We start from the raw sequence: 18,274 nt of genomic DNA, 5'->3' as shown, positions 1-18,274 counted from the left end.
GTCAGACTAGTTTTGCAGAATTCCACTCCTCATCGATACCTCACTACTATAAAGACTTGGTTTGGTCTTAAGTTTCATTCGGTGGTAGTGTCCAGGGTCACTGATGAGGAGTGGAATTCTCCAAAACTAGTCTGGCCCACAGACACATCCCCAGTGAAAGAATAGACCATTCCAAGCTTTTACTTGTTGTTAAACAAATGTTTAACAACTCTATTCAATTATGTACCAGTTGCCAATGTCGGCTAAAAATACGAAGAATTAAATTGTGGCGGAATGCTAGAAGTTCTTCAAATACCTATAGAATGATAGGTTTCTTTTTTGTGAGTATAAAACACTTAAATACACCATTTTGCATTTATCAAGTACTTTAAATAAAATAGAAGCTCACCAAAAATGCTGACTTCTTCCATAGATGACCATGTAAAGTTCTATATAAACGTCCTGAGAAGAATCCAGCAAGTATTCTGTCATGACGAGAATTATTATACAATTTAAGACAATCCACCAGAAACTTATATTCTGAGGCTTAGAATATTTTGTTTAACACATTAATCAGTAATTAATCTAACAAGATAGAACATTATATAATGTCCAGATAGTTATCAAACGTTTCTTAAGAAAAAACTTTATATTTTATGTGTTATTTTCAGTAACTGACCTTTACTCTTTACAGAGTGACCTGCCTTGGTTGTGTTTTAGTAGACTAGTATTTTGTAAAATACAGTCACATTTCAATTATTATACATGATATATGTATATAGATATTGCTATTTAGAAATAAGTTCTTAAACTTATTTTTCTTAAAACATAGAACAGTAAATAATGAAGTAAACCAAACAATTATCTCTTCTAGTTACGACCTTTGTACTTGGTTGCTGCTTGACGTAGGTTACTAAGCCTTTAAAAATTTTGCACATGGAGGATATGAAACAAAATAATTTTTGGAGGTTTTATATATACATTTGAATAACTAAAAAATCATAAATTACTACATCAATACCATAAAATTCCACTATAATTTATCAAGCTTAGTAATTAAGATGTAACTTAGTCTAAAAAAATATGAAATTTCGAGCAGACTAAACACACATCCTACCTCTTTGAAATCTTGGTTCAAAAGAAAGAATAGAATTCCATAGATGACCACGTAAAGTTCTATATAAATGGCCTGAGAAGAATCCAGCAAGTATTCTATTATGATAAGAATTATTATACAATTTAAGATAATCCACCAGAAACTTGTATTCTGAGGCTTAGAATGTTTTGTTTAACACATTAATCAGTAATTACTCCAACAAGATAGAACACTATGGTCATGACAACAAAACTGTACACCAATACCAACAAGACAAAAATAAATTACCTAATGAGTATAACAAGAAAGATAGCTAGTCATAATAGTAAGTAATTACCAGATAAAGACAAATAGCAAATGTGTAGTCACATTAGGCAGTACAGATCCCACAAGGATAAAACAAATTGTAATATAGAAAACAAAACATGAAATTGCAGCATGATAGTGCTTGAAAACAAAAATATGGTTAAAGTTGCTGTACGAATAAAAAAAGAATAAAGTGGTCAATGTTTCAGCAAACAAAGTTGTGTACATCTGACCAAAACAATGACCACTTAATTATTTTTTCTCACAGCAACTTTATTCATTTGTGTTTAAAAGTACAAAAACTACTGTTGTCATGATAATCATTCAATACTTACCCTATAAAGATAAAAAGAAAGATAACAGTCATAATGATCAGTACTCACCCACAAAGATGTAAAAAGTGATAGCTGGTGTCATAATAGTCAGTACTCACCCCATGAACACAAAAAGAAAGATAGCTGCAGTCATGAGAGCACCACGAGAAGCAGGAGACAACATACCAAGCATTGCAAAAACTGAAAAACGAAGATTCAATATAACTGGCAACATTTCAACAACTAAGACCTTTGAACAAAATTTTCAAGAAAGCAGTGAACTATATTATTAAGTGTGTTAACTAAAAATGTTTAATTTTTTATTAACACTTAAAAACTCAGTTGTTTATTTTTAAATAAAAATTCAATTAAAATGCTTAAAGTGATCTTTATGTGTAAAACTTATTACACCCTAAATTGTCTTCGAATTAGTGCTAACTTCACAACATCAATAAAGTGATGATAATTCTGCAATTGTGGTAAAGCAATGCTAACCCAGCAATATCGCTGAAGTGATGCTAATTCTGTAACATCACTGAAAAGATGCTAATTCTGCAACATCAGTAAACTGATACAACTCCATAACATAATTGAAATAATGTTAATACTGCAATACTGGTAAAGTGATACTAGCTGCAAAATGTGACTGATGTGATCCTCAGGAAGGCAAATGAAAATTTTCTGGGTTAAAATTTTTTATTCTACCCTTATCACAGCAGACACAAATTAACTATTGTACACTTCAGAAATATTGGTCCAATTTTCTTATTTATTAACAAAATGAAAATACATATTATCTATCTTCTTCTTTGTTATTAAAATGTAAGCCCTTCTGGGATAAACTTACAATGACAAGGATAACATGCACAGTATTAATGAATGTATAAAATTCAAAGCAAAACACAAAACATAGGCTTTCACTTTATTCAAAGCATTAATCATAAGATTTCAATCTCCACTTTGGGGTGATATTCCAAAGGAGGAATGAAAGCTTGTCAATGAATTAGTGAATGTGGCACCATAATGCCTTCACCATAATGATTCGTTACAAAAATCATTTGACTAAATATTAATGAAAATGTTATTAAAAAATAAACAATTTCAACTGGATTACTCAAAATAATTTGTCGGGCACTTACAGATAGTTATAAATGTCATGAAGAATAACTGAATCCCTGTGCCAATAATAGCAGCAAAAAGTTTGGGATAAGGAGGAGGACGGAACACATCTCCATGTACTAACTTCCATCCAGTTTCTTCCATTGTTTCTTCCTGCAAGAACATTTATCTTGGTTGAGTTCTTTCTTCCAAATACACTTTTTATCATCTTTATATATATATATATATATACACACACACACATATTTTTCTTTTTCTTATAGTTGAATATTTGTGAATCCAATAAAGTTGAATGTCTTAGCAGGAGGTTAATATTTTGCATGTTGATAAACCTTCAATTTTAGATCAAGTTTGAAAATCCTGATAAAAAGGTTCAGTCCTAAGCTATTAAAAGGGATTTGTGAATTATATTAAAGTCAAGTCTCATTTTTAATTGTATTAAAGGTAAAACAACTACGGTTCAACGAGTGTAGAAAAAAAGCATTGGGTTCTAAGAATAAAACTTTCTTCTTCTGTATGTGCATTCGATTATTTCTTCTAATGCTATAGACATAGGCTCATGTATTTTACACAATCTTGTAAGCACCATGAAACCACAAAGGTATAAATATTATAACTCTGAAAATATTTGATGTATCTTCATGAAATTTGGTAAACATTTAGTAAACATTACAAGTCTTTTGTACACAAAAAAAAAATCAGAATGTTTAATTAAATATTTTTATCAACAATTTTTCCATGGAGTCAACATTGACTGGTTCAAACATAAAGTGATTTTCATGTTAAAATTAAAAAAATTTCTATCATTTTAGTTTTCAAATTTCATTTGAATAGCCTCTAAAACCTCCTAAATGAATATCAAACATTTTTTTCAGTAAAACTTTATATTATATCCATTATTTTCTGTACCCTAACTTTATACAGGCTTGGTCAATTTGACCAATCTTGTAACCACCAAGAATAACCGCAAATTGTAACATAAAACTACAATTGTTTATTCTAAACATCTTAAAGTATGTAACAGTCTACATCTACTTCTACTTAATTTTATTGTTTTATTGCCCTTTGAGCTGTGTCTAACTTATAATCCTGCAATACAAGTTGCAAATCATTTGGTAAACATGCTCATGTTACCATAATGAGTAACATAATGCATGAGCAACTCACAAGCATACCTCGTGGAAAACTTTTTTTTATTATTATACATTTTTCATTATCTTACCTAATTTAACCCAATAGGCTTCTAATTTTTATATCTTGGTTTTAAAACAATAAATAAAAAATGTTCATAAAAAACAACTTGGCCTGAGTTATGTTTTTTTTTTTACTGTTGACCTGTCAATGAAATTTAGGCCAATAAAGACTTCCTTTCAGATAAAGCTTTTTTCTGTTCATCGAACCTCCCACGAGCAACTTCCTGACAGATGTGACATATGACTGTGATTTTTGGGAAGAAGGTCGGATAGCAACCTCTCTATAGTGACTTTTCTTCATTTCAATAAAAAAAAGTATTAACATGTTGTGTGTTCATTTATTTTATTTTACGTGTACATGTGTGTACTATAATCTGAATCAGTGATGATTCAACTGAACTTTGTTGATGTCCACACCACACAATGAAAATGAATATGAAGTCTGGGAAATTTTCATATTTTATGTAATACTCTACAAAATATGAATATTTCTACCATGATTATTCAATGTAATCAGAAAAAATTAATAATTTCAACAGCAGTTACTGTTTGATTACACCAGCTGACACGTGAGTGTATTGACGAATAATTTGTAATTGGCCATGAAAATGAGAACATGATGCAAGCTGGGAAAATCTTCAGCAGTCAGAATGAGTATTTTCTAGAGATGTTAGATGATGCATGACATAGGTAAGTAACTCTCCTGGTGAGTAGTTAATCTGCAGCTTGCTCTATAAATATGACACGTATCGAAGAAGAAGTCACTTACATTTATGTAGAACGATAGATTTTGTTTCACAATGCCCCAAGAAAAGTGAAAATGTAAACACCTCACCTCAATTTCATGTGCTGAAAGTAAACTTCTTGATATCATCTCTGCCAGATTCATGTACATTCAAAGTGAACCTGTTAATTGTGCAAAACAAAGGTGGATAATTTTTTTTATCAAATAAATTTGATGTTAATCTTTCATATTTTACATATATGAAATAAAAATTTGATACATGTATGTTTTATGAAAGAGAGATATGATGATTTATGAAACAAGTGTGTGATTGATGATTAAATTATTTGACATAAAACACAAAGTTATCTTTATTGAACTGTTATCCATTATAACTATTATTGAACCAATTTGCTATATCATCTGATTACCTATACAGTATATAAACCATTATACTCAAACCTTAGCAAATGGGATTGACACAGCTTGAACTCAGTTGTTTGTTATTTTGATAGTGATCCATTGAATAATGACTTCCTGTTATAAACGACTTTTTTATCATGGCAGATACGTTGGTCATAACTAAGAGGGACTACTGTACCACAAAAAAATAAATATTTATTTGAAGAATATACATAAGAACACAGAATAACAATATGTGTAAAGGAAACAATTCCCCATAACTGTTTTAATTTAACTGACTTTGTAACTAAGGCATAAGTGCCTTAAAATAATTTTCTAACTACTTGATATGAACTATATGAAAGTAGCTTTCAATCTGTTAGCAAAACATGTAAAACTATGTACTGAGGACAACTTAGCATTATACATCATTCAGTAAATTAAAACTTTTTCTATTGGATATCAATGATGTACTAGAAAATGTCAGAGAGAATTACTGGTAATTTGTGATAGAGAGGATGTGACAGGTGGGTTTGAATTTCTAGCTTATGTCTCCATAAACAAAGAAGATTGAAAGCTATAAAAATTACACTTTGCCTTAGTAATATCTATGCTATAATTAGTAATTTGCATTACACACATCAGGGAGGCGTGGTGAAAAAAAGAGGACAGGCATGACACAGTGAACAAATGACATGATTCTCATACAAGAGGAGATTAAAAATCTATTTAAATATGTCGTTTTAAAACTAAAAATAAAAAGCTATATAATATTGAAACTTGATTTATTAGCTACATTTTCATCCCAAGAAGATTTGTATACACTGACAATAAAATAGTTTCATTAAGTTTTGAATGTAACTCTATAAAAAGTCATGACATGTATACTTTGACTTACCCATAGTGAGATAGCAAGTTAGTTACGAATCACCATATAAGAAACTAAATACTGTTTGAGACATCAAGTCAACTTTATACATTCTTAAACCTACTGTATTATTAGAGTGCATTAATCATTCAATAAAGATGTGTGTATATGTACGTATGTTTATTTATCTGTATAAAGTTGTAAACAACTTCACAAAAATTCAAAATCTAATTAAACTACTTTCTTTTCATGGTATACCAATAAGTATAGCTAATAATCCATATTTTAATAGTATATAACTTTCAAGTTCTTAATTTTATAAGGCAATATTTAAAAAAAAAGAATTTATCCTAGTGTGAGAATTGTGACATCTTTTTCTCTAGGCATCCCCTCTTTTCTAATTTATTTACCACCCCTCTAAGAAGGATCAAACTTAATGGAAATTACTCATTATAATGTCATCATCACTCAGGCAAAGCATAATTATCATAGTCTTCAATATGATTTGGTTACAGAGCCATCAAATAGAAAATCAAACTCCTCTTGCCATGTCCACCAGTCACATTCTCTCTTTCAGAAATTGCCAATAGTTCTCTCTGACATTCAATACTAATATTATTTAAAACCAATAAAAGTCAAGGTTTTCATCTATCAAATGACATATTATATTATGTTGTTTCTGTATACAGAATTGTGAACTTTGCTTTAAATACAAACTTTATTACCATGAGAAATACATCGACTAAATTAGATGAATTTGTAACTGCTCTTTTCACATAGTTAGAAAGTTAGAAAAATGGTGATAGTTATGGGACATATAATAACATAATAAAAATGTTTCATCAAGTACACTAGCAAGCAGCCCATGCATAATATAATTTGATAGCATAACAGGAGCTGCACATTCCCCAAGTGATTTACAACTTATAATGGCACAAATAGTAGTTAGACACAGTTCAAGGGCAATAAAATAATAAAACTGAAGAATAAATAGATGTATACTGTTACAAGTTTTAAGCTATTTCGGATAAACAATTGTAGTTTCATGTTACAATTTGAAGTCATTCTAGAAAGAGAAAAAGGGTAATTCAGATTTATTTTTTGAACTCTCTTTGAAGGTTACACAGTTGGTCAGTTTGACCAACCTTGTATAGAGTTAGGGCAGAGAAAATAACAGATTAAATATAAAGTTTTACTGATAAAAAAACGTTGGAAATATATTTAGGAAGTTTTAGAGATTATGAAAATGAAATTTGAGATTTCTGAGATGAAGAAAGGTATTTTTAATCTTAACATGGAAATCACTTTGCACTATATATATATATATATATATACACACACATATATTCATGAACAAATCACTAGTAAACATACATTAAAAAATCTGCTTTTTTTGTAGTGCTTATAAAAGTCTGCCAAATTTTATGAAGATACAAATTATGAAAACAATGAGTACAGAAGTCAGTCAATTCAAACAACCTCATAACGAGAGAGTTAACACATACTTATAAAAATTTATTTCATGTTAGATGAAGCACTTTTAATCTTTAGTTTCAGAAAACTTTGTATCATTATTAATAATTATGTTGTTACAAACTTCTCTACATCAAACTATAGTGTTTTGGCTCAAAATATTTCATTAATAGGAGTTTCTATTATCAGAAAAAGAAAAAAAAATGCTTCAGTTAGAGAATCTAGAAACTTATCTAATTGTTTAAAACTGTAACCATGTTTAACTTGATTCATTTACAAGAACTGCCAAGGGTTACATATTATAATATTTTGTGAGATTTGTCTTAAATATATAATAATGTTTTTAAATGATTGGAAAGAACAAATCTATCTTAGTAAACTCAAACAATAAGTAACTGATGAACACTACTCTGAATGTAGCTTCTTACCATATCCTCATCTTTGTTGTATCTTGCAATGTCCCTTCTCAAGGTCCGAATTATGATCATGGTAAGGATTCCTGGAATATTACAAATGTAAATTGCTGTACAAGAAGAATCCTTTATATAACATATGATATTAGCAAGACAGAAAACTTTTGATAACTACAAGATATCTTCTAAATGTTTGTTTAAGAAATTCTTCAATGCATCTTGTATATGGTACATTTTATAATATAAACATACCTCAAAATAGAAACTTAATTTTATAGTGATTCTATAGTGAGTAATTTATGTTTAATTTCATACTTATTGGAGGGGTGGTAGATAAAACATAAAAGAGAAGATGCATAGAGAAAATGTTTCACACTAGGAGAAATTCAGGATTTTTTAAAATATTGCAATATAAAATTAAGAACTTAAACTTATATAATATTAAAACATAGATTATTAGCAAAGATTTTATGCTATACTAATTAGAATAATATAAATAAAAAGTAGGTTAACAAAATTTTGAATGTAAGTCACTAAAACCTCACGATGTGCAGTAAAGGGTGCCCGTTGCAATACAGTTAATTCATTTATCTAAAATCGTTTTTATCTGGTTTTTCAATTCATTACCATAATACCAAACAATATTCCACATATTTATTCTCATTTTCTGAAAGTTGTTTGAAGTCTCTCTGTATTTTATTTCTTTTCCAGGTAATAAGACTTCACAGAGAAGAAAAGCTATATTGATAAAAGTGTGAACACATTAGACGATTTATGGGTGAATCACACTGGGAAATAACCCCTATAAGATACATTTTATATGATTTTTAAGATAGAGGAATTTCTGAAACAATACATTTCATTAATAGGTAAAATATTCATCCATTTTCATTTGAAAACACAAGAAAATCATGGTAGAACTATATAACATATTATCAAAAACAACGAACAAAGTTAAAAGTCATTGTGTACAAAAAAGTACATTTTTTAGCCTTTCATATTGGTATTTGTTAATATATTCTTAGTTACTTCCTCAGGATACAAGGGTTATCATTTGACAGGTAATGATCTGAGATGACCTCATGATTAAGCTATCTGATGACCTCAAAAATAAACCTGTACTGGTAACCTTAAGGCTGAGTTAGAAACATAACCTTAAAGTCAAGGTATTTAAAGTTTTCAAGGCTAGGCTATTTGATGAACTTTAGGCTGAGCTTGAAGAAAAAAAATCTTCAAATAATATGGAAAATGACTTTTTTTAATTTTTACCATATTTAACCAATTGCTAAACTGCTACTTACTTCATAAGTTTATCAATTTCATTAAAAATATGAGAGTAGCATAAAACATTTGAAAATAAAGAAAAGATGAAAGTCAATTGTTACCAGACAGGAAGAAGACAACCACAACAGAATTGATGATTGAGAACCAATGAATCTGCACATCACTCATGGCTAAATAGGTATCCCATCGTGAAGCCCACCTTATGTCACTAGCTTCCCACAGAACCTCATAAGTGAACAGTAACTCTGTAAAATCTTTAACCAGAAACAAAGATTCATAAAGTTTTTACTAAGCAAAAAAATTATTACAAATCTATTCTTGGAAACATATGTCGTTAGAACACGTATGCAACAAGTTCTTGAAATAGTTATATATATATATATAGACACACACACACACACATAGACATACACACACACACAGAGATAATAATACAAGTTCTCATTCTTGAAATTAACTTTTGAGTATTAATAAAACATCTAAATAACCAAATACAATTAATGACCAAAACTGTTTTAAAACAGCAAAGGCAAAAAAATATAAAATTGTTCATACAGATCAATAAATGTGAAAACAAATACAACAGTAGATGGGTTTTATAAAATCAAATATAACTACAAACATTTATGTAAAGATCTGAGCGACACTAAGAAAGTGGATAAAGCAAAAATTGCCTAAGAACAAAAAGTATGACAAAAGCTAGAAGTAACAGAAAAAAACTTAATACCACATTAATGTTATATTACAAGCAGGTCATACTGGTACTACCTGCAAATGATTAGCAGCAAGTTAAATCTTTATCACAGTAATTTTTCTGACCTGCAACTGTTTATTGAGTTCAACCTCTGACTTTTGAATAATTCTATAATTGCCAAATAACATAAACATAAAATAGCTTTGAAATTATAGTTAGTTTAAAAGTTCTTGGTATAGAAAAAGAAAATTTAACATTATCATCATGAATCTTCTCAAAGACTTTCCCCCATTCCAACCTGAGCTTCTACTGTATACTTGTCAATATTCAAGATACACACCATTTTTCATGAAATCCTGAACCAATTCATATATTTCTGGGACTTTAAAAATTAAATGATGAATTTTTTCTCATTTAAGTTTGCTAAGAAATTTCAAATTTTCAGAAATTCTATAAAAAATCTACGAGTGAAAAAAATCATTTTCTTCAGCTATTTTATATTAACCAATAGAAAGAAAAAAGTTTGGATTTTGTCCTATCCTCAACTACACTCAACTAATAAATTTTTTTTGAATTTGATTTCTGTTTGTTTGTTTTAGCCCAAACAATAGGCTACCTACAAAATGGTTTGAAAAAAAAAATATATATATATATTAGCAAATTGTTCTTGCTCTTTAGAGTTTTATATGATACAAGCTCCTAAAGTCACTCCATCTGGTTTTGAAAATTGAAGTAGAGGCTTAAACTAGTTTGTAATTTAGTATAAAGATAAAGTAGTGATAAAATCCAGTAATATATTTTGTTATAAAATGTTAGGCTTAACAGTGTTGTCAATAGACTACTGGTATTTAGTGTTGAGTATTTATTCCCGGGCTACAAATCAATGGCTAAGACTAGTGTAGAAGTTAAGCATTCACAGTTTGTTAGATGAGATGGGTGCAATGAGTGGGTTTTATTTGGGAACTTGGAACAGGTATGTACTCTTAAGGAAGCTAGCAGTGAAAATGTGCACTGTGGGAAAAATGGCAGCATGGATATCAAGAGGAACGTAAGCTTTTACATGCAAGGGATACATCAGCTAACAATGATTCTCAGGAAGTTACAAGCAGTACTATTAGGGCTAAAAAGTTAACATTTTCTAACAATGAAAATGTATTTCCAATAGCTATTTACCTCTTTTCACCCAAAGCTATCTCAACCTTTATTTTATACCCCTTCATTTTTGTGCCATTTCAGCAACATGTAATGATCACGTGACTACCCTCCATCAATTATAATGCACTACCTATACTATACTTTTACCATTTCAGCACAATCCTCAGTTTTGAGAATTGGCAGATACAAACTAGAAACACCGGGAGGAAGGGGGTGAGAAGAGATAAGTGCCTATCGGAAATACATTTTCAGTGTTAGAAAATGTTAACTTCCGAAATGGTACTACCTCTACTCACCCAAAGCTAGAATCACACATGCCAAAAGTGGAGGGGCTAGTGAAGGCACAAAAGTAATGAAACAAGCGGAGAACAACCCTGTGAAAGAACAGATGTGCCATAATTATAAAAGGAGGCACGCCTATGGGGTATAGCATTACTTCTGGAACAAGTATGATCTTCGCCAGTAACAAATAAAGTAAGAAACGTAGGGAGGAACTTAATAAACAGGAACCATGTCATGTAATACAGATTTCATCCCTGAACAACACATAGTATGTAAGATGTCCACATATGTAACAAGTGTGAACAAATGATGCAATCATAATTAGATTTGAAGGTGCCTGTAATAAGATATAAGAATATGTGGCGAGGGATAAAGGGCTGTAAATGTATATGAATAAGCCAAGTGCAGTCTGCCTAGGCAAAAAACATCTAGGGTAAATGTCCTGGGATATGTTGGGTTATGCCAAGTGCAGTCTATCTGGTCTAAATCAATAGTGAAAGCACCTTGCATAAGATCAAAAATTGCAGTCCACCTGGGCAAAAAATATCCAGGGTAAGCACCTTGGATTTATATTAAGATAGCCAAGTGTGGTCAGCCTAGGCAAAACATCCAGGAGAAGCACCTTGGTATACGTCAGATTATGTCAAGTGCAGTCCATCCAGACAGAAAAGATCCAGAGGAAGCACTTTGCATAAGACTAAACATTTTATATCTTGCCTGTAATATACTTAAAGATCAATAAATGAGGTCTGTCCAGACATAAAACATCTGGGGAAATGCATTATAATATGATGTAATATGACAAGTGCAGTCCATCGAGGTAGAAACATTTAGTGGAAGTGACTTGCATAAAATTGTTTCATATCTTGTACGCAAGTTATTTAGAGATCATCAAGTGCGGTCTGCTCAGGCAAAAACATCTCGGGGAAATGCCTTGTGATGTTGTTGAATATGTCAAGAGTGGTCCATCCAGGCAAAAAACATCTAGTGGAAAAGCCTTGCATAAAATAAAACTTATTTTGTGAACAACAAGTGTGGTCAGTCCAGGCAAAAAACATTCAGGAGAATTGCCTTGAATTGAGCATATTATGATATTCTATAATAATAAATATAATGATGATAGCCCTCTTCTCACTGCGTGGGTACAAAAGACTATGAAGTTTGTTTTTTCGTATAAATCCCACTCCAGAGGAAACCTCCACAAGCCACCACTCCAGCAAGTGAGAACTGGAAGTGGCAAGGACTCCCCTGCTCCACTAGAAGAAGGGGGTGTGTTTGTGTGTGTGTGTGTATGCACTGGGGAGTCTGGAAGAATGACACACTGGAGACAGTGCAATACCCCGATTGTAAGAATCATGGGTCAGTAGGAATGGGCAAAAACCTCCATCTGCTTTACTCATGAATCCATGAGTGACAGTCCTTTGTATATGATACAGTGATAATAAAAAAAAATATATAGATATATACACCGCCCTGGATAAGCGGCCAGTGGTCTTATAGATACACCCCATCTCCACAGTGAGCGTTATGGAAGTATACAGATTTAGTGCCCAGACATAATATTTAGCATACCTAACCAGGCAACACTTGTCACCAGGTGGGATCCTGAAATATGATGTATTTCAACGAAGTAATTTAAAAATAATAATAATATGTCAACTTACTCCACAAAAAAGATGAACAGATGTGTGTAGAATCACCACAGGAGGAAGATGATACCCACTTGAGGAAGACACAGCTATGTTGTATAGATAAAGAGTGAAAATTGAATTGGGAGTTGTCCACATACCAGCCTGAATGATCTCCTCCAAAAGATGAAGGTTGCAAACAGCTAAAGGAATAGATAGATGACAAACTTGATGTGAAGAAACATGATGTAGATGGCAATGTCCATGTACACGTGAGAATATGCCAGTCATACGAGTTGACGAACCCAACCAGTGAGCATAATAGGTGAAAGGTCGTGATAAACAGAGGAATTCCATGAAACAAAGAAATAAGAAGGAGAACAATGAAAAGAGGTAGTAAAGCCATATAACATAATAGATAACGAACTGGATAAAACAGATGATACGAATCTGAATGGGAGAATAGGTGGGAAGAGGAAGGTAAGAAAATAGGAGAAAAGGCCCAACAACCATCCTGGGAAGCTGATGTCCTAGGAAAGAATGCCCGATCAGGATAGAGGAGAATATACGTGAAATGATAAAGGATGCGGGAAACATTAATAGTATAATTATCGGAAAGATGACAACCACATACCAGGATGGGGAGGAAATAAGTCTTAAGGGAAAAAAGGTACAAGGAACACATTGAAATGGGTTGAAAGAGAGAAAAGGAGAGGGCATGAAGAACAACACTGAGATCCTAACATGGCAGAACAAAGGAACATGGAGGAACAGAAAAGGAGGGAAATAACCGAAAAAAAGAAGGCATTCCGGAAGAGGGAGACAGGAAGGTGTTCAACAGGGTGGCCCTATAAAGATCAACAGTCGAAACAAACAAACCCCGAACAAAGAACCAGATGAAGAACTGGGACAGGTGAGGAACAGAAGGATGGAATGGTCAGAAGCCATGACCAATAGACCAAAGTCTGAAGCAAGACCAATGCCTTTGGTATAAAGACAAGGAGGAAGGACGAATGGTGCAGGTATTCCAGTGAATGGGTAATGTATATATATATATATGTATATATATACACGGAGTTACCAGTTGAGAACACACCCACAGAAAAACCTGAGGATGGTCAGAAGCCATGGCCAATAGACCAAAGCCTGAAGTAAGACCAATGCCTTTGGTACATAGACAAGGAGGAAGGATGAATGGTACAGGTATGGAAAGACACTACAAAATAGGGTGAGTTCAAGAGCTGAAGCACGGGAACAGACAAAAGTCACACATGATGCTGAGTGTAACAAAGTTGGTATGAAAAACATCTAATCACGGTTGTCAGAGGAGTGATCAGGACAGAAATAAGGGCAGGGGCTGTAGCTCCAGGAAGGGCAGAGAAGAAGGAATCACGTTTGAGCCTGTCAATATGAAGTAAATGGCAGAAAATAATAAGGGGTGATCTGGATAAGGGAAAAGAAAAGTCTTATCGAAGGGTAGGCATATAGGTGAGACCCCTCCAATCTGGACTGAAAGCCTCCACACCCAGTGCTGAGAGGTGAGAAACTGGAGACTTAAAAGGAAGTTTGGCATTCCAGTAAGTGGGAAATGCATATATATATATATATATATGGCGCTCCCAGTTGAGAACACGCACACATAAAAACCTGAGGATGAAGGTACCACTCTGTAGGGAGAACCTGGTTGGGATGTGATCGGCCACAAGATTCATAACTCTAGGAATATGACATGCCAGAACAGTCTTGTCATGGTCATTGGCCTAGTACAGGAGATCCAGAGTCTGAAAACACAGAGATCTGAACTTGCTACCCCTTGCTTAGTGATATAGCTTACAACTGTGGAATTGTCAGAATGAACCATAACCACCCACCCCCACTGGAATGGAAGGAAATGATACAGAGCCTGATGAACTGCCAAAGTTTCCAGGATGTGGAAATGTGGAGTAGCCTCCTCAACTGACTACTAACCCAAAATCTCTGAGGAATTGAGGAAAGCCCCACAAACCCACCAAAGAATTATCTTTACCATGAGGGATCTTGGGGGAAGTTCCACTGGTCAAGAAGCATCCAAGGAAGGGAATACATATATGCTTGACCTAAGAGAATGAGCATTTCCAAGGAAGCCCACAACCCCCAAAGAGATAGAAACTCTTGTGCAGAGAGACAAGGAGAAGGCGGGGCCTTTGTGACTGCCTGCTCCATATCCCTGAGCCAAAGTGGAAATAGAAAGTGAAGAGAATCCACAAATGAATAAGATACAGTGAGGGATTAGTAAAAGACCTCTCCTACTTGACGAGGAACCCTACCCAAGTATTTTCTCAAAGAAGTAAGCAGCATAAGTGACTGACATGGCATGGGAAGAGGCAAGCAGAAGCCAGTCATCCATGTAAAGACCCAGTGAGTAAAGATGATGGGCAAAATAGCATACTATTTGCTCGACAAAACACATATGGAGCCAAAGAAAGACTGAACAGCAGGGCCCAGAACTGGAAGACACAACCCTCATGATTAACCAAAGAAAAACGGTGTGACACTAGGGCAAAAAACCCACTGAAGTGAGAGATAGAACTCCATAGTGAATCGAGGTGTCTCTAGATAAGAATACAGCTGGGAATGATCTATGATGGCACTCCAATCTCCTGTGTTTCCAGAGACAACAAATACATGGAAGTAAAACCCCGGTTGAGTGGGTACCACTGTTCAATAACTCCTGTGTAATAGGTCTCAAACAGATTCAGCAAGATGACTGGACGAGGTACGATCCGGAGGAGGAGGGAAGGAGATCTGGGAAGTGGATAGAGGGGAGCAAAACGGAAGGCAGAAAGCCACAGAGAAAACTCGTAGAAACCACAGAACTGTTGAGAAGTGTAACTAAACATACTTAGAGAAAGTACTCATTACTAATTAACTAACAAAATGTATAAACGTGTAAAGTCTACAAGTACATAAAAATAACAAACCTGCAAAACTATGAAAGTTGATCTAAAACACAAAGCAATATGTAAAACCTAAAGTATAAAATCACTAAACGAACATAGAAGATAAAGGACCCTTACATATCAAAGATACAAGTCCACCCAAAGCATCTATAAGACACAAAAATAAAACCTACCCTAAAGAACATGAAAATAAAAAGATACCCACTTAACAATAACAAAATTTAACTCAAACCTAATCCTCAATTAGATGTGACTAGCAGTAAAGAAAAAGGAATTTACAAACAAAACAACATTAACAGAATTAAAAGAAGCAAAAAATGCAAAAAACAACAACAAAGGAATAATCAAACTCCAAACACAAGTTTTAACTAAATTAACTTAGATGGTAAAAGAAGTATATAAATGTAACTTACCCAACACTGAGCAGAGAAAACATGAATGACCTAAATTATTGAGTGTGGCCCATCCATGGCTTTTTTTGAGATGGTACACACAGGTACAGTGTACTGGCACCATTTTTCATTTTGCAAAATGGAAGGAAAGGTGACAAAACGTGAAAAGTAATGGAAATGAAAGATACAACGAACTAGAAGTGTTTTCAATGACAAGGTTTAAAGGAGTGTGAAAACATACTGTTTGTTTGATCGTGTATGTGTGATCATCAGTGCAGCATGAGGTGTGAGGCATCATGTAGGATTAGCGTGCCATTAATAAAGAACATCAATGGCCACCTGGTTTTAACACCTACAAGACTTTGATTGACAAGTTTCAATTGGGCAACAGCAGGTGAGAGCCAGCTTGGGTGGATGCAATACCGAGTTCAAAATAACTGCTTTGGACTGGGGAACAGGTGACCACAAACCGAGTTGACTGGTATGCAGGTCTAGACTGTACATTCCTTCAAATAAAATAAGTCACAAAGTGGATGAAGACGACTGATATCATTAATTGCACAGCATCTTCTCAACCAAGATAAAAACATGCGTGTGAGTCTCATGAATAAGTTGTTTTAATCTGACATTTTGAGTGGGTGTGCATTTCTCTTTTACTGTGCTTTGATTTTACTGTGACTGGGAGTGTATATCGTTTTTATTGCATCTTGAGAAAACACCTCAATGTAAAAATTCAATGCATTACAAGTTTCTTTTCACCTTCTGTGAATAAGAAAGCTAGAATAAGTGAGGAAGTGACCTACGAATAGGAATTAATGGTGTCAGTGACAGTTTCTGTTCCTGGTTCATCCTGTGCCCACAAGCTATCTGACAACGACTGGCCTACCTGCTGGACTGCTGATCAAAAAATTATTTTTGCAAGAAGTACTATTGGAATATTAGAAATGAGAAACTTGGCTGTACACCTTGCCATAAAATTGGAACTTTTAGAGTGGAAATGAAGGCAGGAATGAAAGTTTCTAAAGAATGGGCCAACAATGAAATACCTTATTTTGGTGAAAATCGATGGAAAAACTTTTTGATCACAAGGAAACCGCAGGACAAAAGCCGTGGTAAAATTGTTGGCTCAAGCTGAGAAAGAGACCATTGAAAATGTGTGTTTCAAAGCATCATCTTACAAAAAAGTGACTACCGCAAGAATTTTTTGCACAATATAAAACCAATCATTTCATAATTTTGAATCTGAAATAGATTCACAAGAACTCAATGGAACTGACATAGGCTATATCCTTCACTGAACAAACATATGTATTAACATCGTGAATCACAGTAGCGATGAAATGAAAAAAATACTAATTAATATATTAGGTCATCATGAAATTAATGTCGCATTTTGGAACACTGTCATTAACCACCCCCAATAAATGTACATCATGTATAATAGTTAAATTAATTGCCTGAACGTCACATTAGTGTATCCGATATAATGTGTAAAGTTTAGTATACTCTAATCCCTTATAGTGATGGCACATGACAAGGCACACATTCGGCATGTAATGGTGTTTGAATACAAGAACGGAAACAACGATTCTGTTGCCACAAAGAATATTAAAGAAGTTTATGGAAATGTTTTGAACACGATGGTTCAGAAAATTTCCTTCGGGAACTTTAACGTTAAAACTGTAATGGCAGGGGCTAACATGTTGGAATTTAAATTGATGCTCTGAAGACGCTTGTTGAGTCTAGCTCAAGGCAACATACTCATAAAATGGCCCTGAAATTGCATGTCTCTCATGAAACAATGCATAAACATCTAAGGAATATGGGAAACTCCATAAAGAAGGTGTTTGGGTGCTTCACAAACTCTCCGATGATCATTATTTCCAACCTGTGAACGTTGCTTCGTCTCTTCTGATGCGTAATTCTCATGAACTATTTTTGGAGAGAATTGTCACTGATGTTAGAAAAGTATGGTGAAAAACAGAGAAAGCTACATCTGGTCTTTATAGATCT

The 18,274-nt window shown here is 33.3% G+C and overlaps 1 protein-coding gene across 11 annotated transcripts in view; it reads right to left on the bottom strand.

Moving 5' to 3' along the window:
* The window catches only part of LOC106470088 (transmembrane 9 superfamily member 4-like), an 85,519-nt gene that overhangs the window by 31,566 nt on the left and 35,679 nt on the right, over positions 1-18,274 (bottom strand). For all 11 annotated transcript variants that reach the window (XM_022398654.1, XM_022398646.1, XM_013930615.2 and 8 more), the window contains 5 exons: positions 9,273-9,425; positions 7,903-7,973; positions 2,835-2,967; positions 1,815-1,896; positions 389-464 (listed from right to left, as the gene is read on the bottom strand). In XM_022398654.1, the coding sequence (XP_022254362.1) occupies positions 389-464; positions 1,815-1,896; positions 2,835-2,967; positions 7,903-7,973; positions 9,273-9,425 (515 nt within the window). The remainder of the gene's footprint in view (positions 1-388; positions 465-1,814; positions 1,897-2,834; positions 2,968-7,902; positions 7,974-9,272; positions 9,426-18,274) is intronic.

Source organism: Limulus polyphemus, unplaced genomic scaffold (assembly GCF_000517525.1).
Source record: "Limulus polyphemus unplaced genomic scaffold, Limulus_polyphemus-2.1.2 Scaffold3815, whole genome shotgun sequence".
Classification (NCBI taxonomy): Eukaryota; Metazoa; Arthropoda; class Merostomata; order Xiphosura; family Limulidae; genus Limulus; species Limulus polyphemus.
Note: the sequence above shows the minus strand (reverse complement) of the source record. Positions and strands in the feature narration are given on the sequence as shown.